The 10,265-nt window shown below is 37.7% G+C and overlaps 1 protein-coding gene across 1 annotated transcript in view; it reads left to right on the forward strand.

Annotated features, from left to right (window-relative positions):
* LOC102472675 (transcription initiation factor TFIID subunit 7-like) overlaps window positions 1–10,014 on the forward strand; it is a gene marked incomplete at its 3' end in the record, with an annotated part of 15,004 nt that extends 4,990 nt beyond the window's left edge. Inside the window, exons 2-9 of the mRNA XM_006164862.3 lie at window positions 652–719; window positions 1,775–1,853; window positions 4,650–4,783; window positions 6,006–6,120; window positions 6,478–6,533; window positions 8,308–8,349; window positions 9,423–9,570; window positions 9,850–10,014. Coding sequence (XP_006164924.1) covers window positions 652–719; window positions 1,775–1,853; window positions 4,650–4,783; window positions 6,006–6,120; window positions 6,478–6,533; window positions 8,308–8,349; window positions 9,423–9,570; window positions 9,850–10,014 — 807 coding nt within the window. The remainder of the gene's footprint in view (window positions 1–651; window positions 720–1,774; window positions 1,854–4,649; window positions 4,784–6,005; window positions 6,121–6,477; window positions 6,534–8,307; window positions 8,350–9,422; window positions 9,571–9,849) is intronic.
* Between the last annotated feature and the right edge of the window lie 251 nt (window positions 10,015–10,265).

The raw sequence follows: 10,265 nt of genomic DNA on the forward strand, positions 1-10,265 counted from the left end.
AGAGTGCGGATAGTCGGTATATATTGAGTGGATACATACAATATCTTTCTTTCATAGCCTGGCTTACTAAACCAATTTTTTTTAATAAAAAGAACTTTACTGATAACTTTTTCCTAAGGTAGCTTGGAGCCGTTGATGCAGGCTCGAGTCATAAAAATCTGCCTGCTCCCCTGTGGCCTGCTTAATTCCTACTAATCCATGGAAGGGGATGAAATATTGAAAATTAACCCCCTGATTACTTTAGCTGATCATAGAACAGTCCTACAAATGGTTTCTGGGTTGATTTCAGGTTTTAGTCATGTAGTAAGGTAGCCAAGACTGTGTTGTTGAATCGTTGTTCTTTACTGACTGTGTAAGAATTATACTAATAAGACTTAACTCACTTGTTCACTAAATAACATCATGTACTTCGGATTGACTTTGGAAAATCTACACATACTGGAGGACAGATAAGGTGACTTAGATAAATAATCAAATTACATCCGATAAGGTATTACAGAATGGTGTACATGTTACAGTAAAGATTTTGGACAAGAGCTTGTGTAATTTAAACACTATTGATAGAAGTGGTCAGCAGGGGGAGCAAGAGGAGTTTTTATGTGACTCTTTTTTTTTTTTTTTAATTTTTATGTTCATGAACTCAAAAACAAGGGATGAATAAAAGCCAGGATGAACTTCCTTGTGAACTTGAGAACCAGTTTATATTGCGTCTGCCTCCGGTAAGAAACCTTTGTATCTCAGGGCAGATATCTTCAGTGTGTAAGTATAGTTCTGCCTGGATTCTGTAATCTTTCTATTTCAATAGGCCATAAAAACTTTGAACATTTGTTTCTAAGGAATCATGTCCTATTAAGCAGTCCTATCCAAATGTGTACTCAGCAGCATTTCTTTCCTCCTGTACATGCCACCTTTCATTGTGGGTTGATTTTTCTGCAAAAAAATTGTGACAGCAGTGGATCCGGTCAATTATCACTGGACAGCTAAGATAAGACTCTTCTGAAATCCTTTCTGTCATCTCAGAAGTGGGCAGTGAGGACCAGTACTGTGTCTCCTGCAAATTCATCACTATGTAAGGCTTTTGAAGCTCATCTCAATGTTGTGTGTGAATTCTTCTCCTGCTGATACCTGTATTCAAGCATCACTTAGCCTAGGAAACTATATTAAGGATAGGCTTCAGAAAGCTATTTCCGTAATTAGGGTTAATTAATATATCCAGTAAATTGCAGCTAAGCCTTTCCTTAGCAACTACAACTGAGGGGTAGCAGTGAGAGGCAGAGATGTAGAGCAGAGAAAAGACATTAACTGTAGCTACTAAAAGACGAAGATGCGAGTCAAGTCAGCCTCTTCCAGATTTGACTTATACAATGCATAGTATCTCATGGTATATGCATTGTTATTAATGTTGTAGGTATAAGATTTTATTTAAGGGAAGACTTTCTTTGATATATCCAATCTATTTGCTGCAAGTAGACGATCCTTCTGATTTTTTTTAAAGAGGTTTTCGCTATGGGGCATGTGCGCTTGCCAGACAGACAGAGACAGAGAAACAGAAAGCGAGAAATCACCCCCTAGGGGGGATGGCCACGCCGCAATCCCTTCTCCTCCATTCTCCTCTTGGGATCTTGGGCACGCACGCACACACGACCGGCATGAGTTTTAAGCCACCGGGTCTGGGACGTGAACCGTGGTCAACTATGTGGGAATCCAGCAACATAGCCATTACACTAACTGCTGGTCCCAATCCTTCTGATTTTTAAACTTACCTCTTTTTTAGGAACATGCTTCTACTGTCAGGAAAATACTGCATTCTGGAAGTGCTGACATGAAGGATAAACTGAAAATTGATTTATCTGGTAAGTAGTTAATGTCCACTCACTATACATTAAATAATAATATATTAAGAAATTACTGTGTGCCAGGCACTGTACTATTGGATCACTGGAAAAATCATGATGTATTTTCTGTGTTTTTCTATGTAAGAATGTGTCATGACTTTTCCAGTAATCCAGTAGAAACTAAGGATGTGAAAAAAATAGAATTTATTCCTGCCCTGCTGGACTTATATTTAGAGAGGTTTAATTTTCTCATATCTCTTATTTTTAGAGAAAAAGAAGTAGGAATTATGCAACTTAAGGGGAATAATTACCATAGTGTGTATAAGCAATTTAGGAGTCAAATGTGGGATTTTGATATTGCTAATAGTCTCCTATGTACAAGCTTTATGATTTCTGAATATCCAAGGCAATGATACATAAATATACTGTCCTTTATTTACAAAAGTGATATATCTTTCTTTCTTTCTTTTAAATAATATTTATAATATTAAAAGGACCCAGAAAAGACACTTCTCAAAAGAAGGCCTACAAATGGCCACCAGGTCCTGAAAACAAACAAACAAACAATCATTAGAGAAATGCAAATTAAAGGCACAATGAGATATCACCTCACACTTGTTAGAATGGCTTTTCTCAAAAAGAAGAAAGAAAACAAGTGTTGGTGGAGGTGTGGAGAAAAATGAAATAGCGTACACTGTTGGTGGGAATGTAAATTGATATAATTATTATATCAATGGCATATGGTATGGGGGTTCCTTAAAAAACTAAAAATATAACCAGTATATGATCTAGCAATCATACTACTATATCTATCTACCTACCTACCTTCCTTTATGTCTATCATTTATCTATCTCTATCTATACATATATCCAAAGAAAAGGAAATCAGAGATATATGCACTCCCATATTTCTTATAGCACCCTTTACAATAGTTAAGACAAGGAATCAACCTGGTGAACTGGTGCAAGGATTCAAAAATGTAGGATATATACATGATATAATATTCAACTATAAAGTTGAAATCCAGTTATTTCAGGCAACATGGATGAACCCCGGGGAGTGTAATAATTGTAATAAGTGCATTAAACTAGGCACTAAAAGACAAATACTGTATGTTCTTACTCAACAGAAGCTCAAAGATTTGGTTGCATGAAAGTGGATAATATTACAGTGTTTTCCAAAAGTAAGAAGGGGAAAAGAGATGGGGGAAACTTAACAGACACAAGAGTACAGGTATACTAGATAATGGAATGAGTTCTAGAGTGCTATAGCATAGTACCAACAGTAGTTAGTGACAATACGTCAAAATATCAATAGTTAGAACAGTGGATTTCAAATGCGCCTAAAAGTAATGAACGTTTCAGGTAGGTGGATGTGTTTATTGCCCTGATGTGATGAATACACAATGTGTTTTGAGAAACCACATTGTACCCCATAATTATATACAACTATTATATGTAAATTAGAAATATAATAATATAAATAAATAAATAATATGCCCCAGCAGCAGTGGTGCAAACAGTAGGGAGCACATGCATTGTAGCTGAGGCTGCATGGAGAGTCCAGGTTCTGTTCCCAGTCCAACCTAAATAGGATGCATGCCTCCGCTCCTAGCTAAGTGGGAGGGTAGGACAGGAGAATTGTGATGTGGAAAATGCTGTCAAAAATCTTTCTTGCCCTCCTTCTCACCCCTCCTCCCTCCTACGTACTCTCTTTCATAAAAAAAAAGTAATACACGTTCACGGTTAGAAAATTTACATTAAACAGTGAAGTTCAGGAGGAGAAATGAAACTTTCTTCCTTCACTGTGCCCCACCCTTAATGCCAAAGATAACTAATATTAACTGTTTCTTCTTGTGCTGCTTTATGGACAAAACTTTTATTCATACACCAGAATTTGAATAATCTTTCTGTGTATTTTTAAAGTTTATTCATGTGAAAAGGATCATGTGAAAACATGGATCTTTGTTTTTCTTTTTTCATTTAATATTACAAGAATATACCTGAATCCTTTTGTGTCAAGACATTCTTTTTTTTTTTTTTTTTGGAGAAGTTTTTGCTATAGGGCACGTGTGCTCACCAGAAAGACAGAGAGAGACAGAGAGATAGAAAGTGAGGAATCACCCCCCCAGGGGGGATGACCACACCTCAATCTCTTCTCCTCCATTCTCCTCTCGGAATCTTGGGCACGCACACACATGCGCCCGGTGTGAGTTTAAGCCACCTGGTCTGGGACTCGAACTGTGGTCGACTATGTGGGACTCCAGCAACATAGCCATTACACTAACTGCTGGTCCCAAAAGACATTCATGTTTGAGATTCCTGAACAGGATTCAGAGTTTGGTATATGGCTGTTGTATAGACTTTTCTTTGTGAAGTTAACTAGGAATTTGAACTTGAGATTGATTAGCACCATTCTAGGATCAGTTCTTTCCTCAGCTAACCCTTTGAAAACACACATGTACAATAACATGATTAAATGCTTCTGAAAAAAAGGATGGGCTTACGTGAATAGAATTTGCCTTTCCAGATAATGAAACATCTACTGCTTCACCCATATTTAGCTCACAACCATTAACAAGAAATTTAGCTACTTTTGAATGAGTAACATAAACAGGGAGAAAAAGAACTCCATATACTCTTTATTTTTTGCTGGGGAATTACCATTTGTGTACACAATTATAGCATTTTGAGAAATAGTGGGTTTCACTGAAAGACTAGTCTGTCCCACATAAGTCTTCATTATTTAAACCCTAGGAGGCTTAAGAATTCATTGGGAAGATGTCGACTTTAATTTTCTTTACTTCTCTTCAGCTGATAAGCGCCGTGCAGTTGTTGAGGTAGACAATGTCTCTCTCTCTGCTAAGCTGGGTGATCTGCCTTGTGTTATTGGAAGCCTGAAAACACTTGATAAAAAAACCTTTTATAAAACAGCAGATATCTCCCAGGTATGGACTAATTTTCTAAATCTACAAGCATTCACATCCTTCAAAGAATCCCTTTTTCCCTCCCTTTTTTCTTTCTTTCTTTCAGTATGTCTTTCCCCTTGGTGAATGGCTGCTTTCCCTTTCTTATTTCTAAATTAGTTCCAAAAGGATAAAATGTCATGTTCTGGTTTTGTGTTTGATCCCTAACTTTTCACTACTTCATGTTATACAAATAGCTGAAGCCCCTTGTTTGCCACTTATAGTGGCTTTTTTTTTTCTTTTTTTGGAGAGGTTTTTGCTATAGGGCGCGTGCGCTCACCAGACAGACAGACAGAGACAGAGAGATAGAAAGCGAAAAAACAGCCCCCAGGGGAGATGGCCACGCCGCAGTCCCTTCTCCTCCATTCTCTTCTTGGGATCTTGGGCACGCACACACACATGCCCGGCGTGAGTTTTAAGCCACCCGGTCCGGGATGCGAACCACGGTTGACTACATGGGAGTCCAGTGACATAGCCATTATGGTAACTGCTGGTCCCTATAGTGGCTTTCTTTAATTGAAAAATATTAGCAGCTAGTTTTCTTCAGAACTTTCTGCTACAGCAGGATGCTGTTAACTCTAGAGGTTTAAATTGGTTTTTATCATCTTGGCTGTTTATTCCCTCTAAGTCAAAATGCTAAATTGTATCTGTTTTTCTTTTATCTTTTTCTTTTTTTTTTTTTAAGAGAGGTTTTTGCTATAGGGTGCGTGAGCTCAGAAAGACAGACAGAAATCAAGAAATCACCCACCCCCAGGGGGAATGGCCACGCTGCAGTCCCTTCTCCTCCTATCTCCTCTTGGGATCTTGGGCACGCACACACACGCGCCTGGCATGAGTTTAAGCCACCAGGTCTGGGTCTCAAACCACGGTCGACTATGTAGGAGTCTAGCAACATAGACATTACGCCAACTGCTGGTCCCTGTATTTTTTTTTTTCCTGTATCTGTTTTTAACATAGTCCTTTTGCAGTGGTGAGCACTGTAGATAAAACATACACACACACAGAAGGAGTCCATATGCACTGCTGCTGAGATGGAGGGAAAGGGAGAAAACATGGATGTATATTACACAATACTTGACTTTATGGAAATGTCAAATATCAGTCTCTTCTGTGCTCTAAGATTCTGGTGGGAAGAATAGTCATGATTCATTACCAACCCAGGATTTGTGGCCACAGTCAAGCTCTCTGTTTTTGTTAAATGCAGATGCTTGTATGCACTGCTGCCAAACCTCACCAGTCTTCTCTGGAAGAACCAGTTACTTCTACTGCTCATGATGATGAAAAGAAGAAAGAGAAAAGCTATACCTGGAAGCATGGCAGTAAGTCACCAATCCCTGGCTCATTCTAGCTGACTAATTTGTCTGCAGAATCCTGCTTCCTTGTGAACCAGGGACCTCTTAATGCACTTGTGTGTTGTTTCATTAGGCTGTCAGACAATCTTTTGTTTTAAAAAATGTGGTTTTTATTATTCATGATACAATGCATGCATGTACGTGCAAGAGAGAAAGAGAGGAATACTCTCCACGGAGTCCGGTCATACTGTGATCCCCTTCCTCCAGTCTTCCAGCCTGTAAATCCTGGACACTTGCATTTATTTGATCAGATTTATTAAGTTCAGATAAATATGTGACAACCATCAGTCATATATATGTTTCACCATGTTGTATTTATTTTAGTTACTCCACCACTTAAGAATGTCAGAAAGAAAAGGTTCCGGAAAGTAACAAAAAAGGTTAGTTGCATTCCATTCATGTGTCTGCTAATGGATTAGAAGAATATGAGCAGGAAGTTTGGAATTAATTTTTCTTATTCACTGATATGTTCAATAAACATGTATTGAATATGAGCTAAATGCCAGGCACTACTGTATGCTAGCACTTAGGAACATAAGGGAGAATAAAACCAGACCTGACTCTTGAGGTTAATAGACTAGTTGTTAGGAATCTTGAAAGATTCTGAATTTGAAACTTTCACTGATGCTTTCAGTTTTTGATTGTAGGATCTAGTTTTAAAGTGAACCCATCCAGAGCCTGAGGAGTGGAAAATGGTGGTTATATACCTAACCTTACTTCAGGCTTGTAGAACTTTGGGCAGGCTGCAGGAGCACTGTGGCTTGGCTGCTGCTGCCTTTTTTTAAATTAAACTTTTATTTTGAAATAATTGTTGATCCACATGCAGTTGCAAAAAATAAGAGCTGCTGTGTACTCTTCTGTTTTCCCCATTGTAACATTTTGCAAAACTGTAGCATAGTATCACAAACAGGAAATTGACATTTTAATAGTTCACCTATCTTATTTCTCCAGTTTTACTTGTACTCCTGTGTTTGTGGTTGTTCAGTTCTATGCCATTTTATCCCATGTGAAGATCCAGGTATTCCCCTATACAGTTAACATACTAAACAGTTCTGTTATCACACGGATCCTTCTTCATGTTCTTTTATAACCGTACGCACCTCTTTCCAGCTCACATGCCCATATTCTAATACCTGGCAGTCACTAATCTGCTCTCCACCTCTGTAATTTTTGTCATTTTAAGACCATCATATAAACAGAATCATGTAGAAATCATGTAGAAAATCTGAGACCAGCTTTTCATTGTTGAATTTTGAGAGCTTTATTTTTATTCTAAATACATCTTTTGTCAGATACGTACTTTGCACATGCTTTCTCCCAGTCTATAGCTTGTCTTTTCACCCTCTTCACAGGGTCTTCTGAAGAGTGAACGTTTTTTACTTTAGATCAGGTTCAATTTACTTTCTTTTTCTTTTAAAGGTTTCTTGCTTTTCATGTTAAATCTAAAAACTTGTTACCTATCTCAGATCCTGAAGATTTTCTCCTTTTTTTTCCCCTGAAAGATTTGAACTCATATTTAGTGTTTGTGATTAATTTTTGTAGCAGGTATTAAGTTTAGTTCTGGGTTTTTATGTTTGTTTGTTTGTTGTTTTTGCCTAAGGATATCCAGCTGCTCTAGCACCATTTACTAAAAAGGCTAGACTTCCTTCATAGTATTGCTTTTTGCAGCTTTGCTAAAAATCAGTAGGGCATATTTGTGTGGGTCTATTTCTGGGTTTTCTGTTCTATTCCATTGAATCCATATATTAATCCTTCTACCAATATCACAGTGTATTTATATCATAGGTCTTGACATCAGAAGACGGATGGCTCACACTTATTTTTCCCTGTCAAGATCATGTTAGCCATTCTAGAATGTACATATTTCCATATAAATTTTAGGATAAGCATACATATGTCTACAGAAATCCTTGCTGGAACTTTTATAGGAATTGCATTAGACTTATAGATCAATTTGGGAAGAATTAACATCTTTACTATGTTGACTCTTTTATCCATGAACACAGTTGCCTTAGCTTTGTACTCTGTCAGTCAACAACATTTATTGAGTGTCTACTAAATGTAAAATTAAGAATAGTCATAGAGCTCTTTAAGCTTTACTGAAGAGCAGCAATCATAATATAACTTAATCACTTATTGTTTTTTATTTGATAGGTTGCTGATGTCAAGCAAGTCGAAGAAATCAACTCTACTGAGGTAGAGCAGTCATAAAATAACTTCCTTGTTTACCGTTACTGTGTTTTGTTTAATATCTTAATAGTTTCAGACAAATCACATGAATTATATAGTTTACTTTGAAGTGGTCCTTCTCACCTCTAACCCCTATTCCCATATACATACAGTGGATTTGATTCACTAAAATTCAACTTATTATTTAATGTCTGATAATTCCTAGGGAAAAAGATACAATTTGGTGTGTGATCATGTATATTTAGATGTGCTTTTTGTCTCTGATATTTGCTTCAAAAGCCATTCCTTGGGAGCCAGGGTTCACTTTTGCCAGCAGTTGTTTATAATTGCTTATTCCCCCTCAAAGCCCTATTTTCTATTTGTGGTATGACGCATTGGTTGCTGTGGAGATAATTGTCTAAAACTGGATTCAAGGGAGAATATGTAGCTAAAATCCAGTTTTTGTAGGAACGTCTATAATAATAAAGATGAGGGGAAGTGAAATCTGGAAATTTGGATCTTTAAGTGATTTCTTTCTTTCTTTCTTTTTTTTGAGATTTTTGCCTTAGGGAATGTGTACTCACCAGAGAGAGACAGAGACAGTAGAAGGGAAAGTGAGAAATTACCCACCCCCCCCGGAGGGGTGGCCATGCCACAATCCCTTCTCCTCCATTCTCTTCCTGGTATCTTGGGCACACATGCACACAGGCCTAGCATGAGTTTCACCACTGGGTCCAGGACTTGAACTGCAGTTGACCATCTGAGAGTCTAGTGATGTAACTGCTCCACCATCTGCTGGCCCAAATTAAGTGATTTCTAAATAACTAAGGAGAATTATAGTTCTTAGCCAATATGAACCAGGATAAATAATAACTGAGAACTAAGGGTTGCACCTCTGAGAGAGGTCTTCACCATAGAGTTACAGATTGAACAGGCTAAGTGTCTTGAAAAATTTGTTTAATTGGGAAAAATAAATAAGCTGACCTACAAAAATCTTGACCCTGGTTAAAGATGCCTTTATGAATAATACTACTTAAAGGAGAAATTTGGTTGGATGGGCATCTAATGAGGCCTAACCATTTGTATTCATTGGTATTTAGGAAAAGAACATTTCTACAGAAAACAAGGAGTTAAGTGACAGCCCTGTTATCCCCCCTGAGGATACTTCTCCTGAGTGCATTGAATCACCAGAAGTGGAAAAAGAAGTGAAGAGACTACTGTGCTCAGATGCTGAAGCTGCCAGTGCTCGTATCCTTTATATTACATGTTTTCTGTATAGTCTCTTCCACTTTTAACGTGTGGAATTTAATATTTTGGGGAATGTTACAATTCTATCTAGGAACAGTGTATTCATGTAATAGAAATTTATTTAGTTAGATGATTTCAACATAAGGCATTTGTCCAAACTAGGACTTCAGATACAAATGACCTAAAGTTGGACTGAATGAAATGGTGTTTTTAACCAAGGGGCTTCTTCTCTTTCTTCCTTTTTTTTTCTGTGTTTTCCTTAACTGCCCCTCCTTTCAGGATGGGAAGTCATTGCTGAAGATGAAACCAAGGAAATTGAGAGTCAAGGCACCATTCCAGGCTTTCCGATATACCCAGGAATGAGTGGCTACAAGCAAGGTAATAACTCATCGGGTACCTTGGTTAAAGGCAAAGCAGGCGCTTCAGATAGGATAGGTGTTGATAGTAATTGCCAGCTTATTAGTTGCTTTTGGAGGAATGGAGCCCCGGGGTTCCCTACTGTACCATTTTCTGTGGCATCACTTAACAAATACAGTTATCATAAACTTTTGATTAGTTTCCAGAGTTCTGATAATGTGATTTTGACAGTGTTTCTATTTATTTTCTTCTGTGAAGGGATAGACTTTTTAAAATTTTGCCAGAGGGCATGAGTGTTCAGAGAGAGGGGGGGGGAGTGAGGGAGGGGGAAAAAGCAC

Source organism: Tupaia chinensis, unplaced genomic scaffold, assembly GCF_000334495.1.
Source record: "Tupaia chinensis unplaced genomic scaffold, TupChi_1.0 Scaffold143746_1, whole genome shotgun sequence".
NCBI lineage: Eukaryota > Metazoa > Chordata > Mammalia > Scandentia > Tupaiidae > Tupaia > Tupaia belangeri.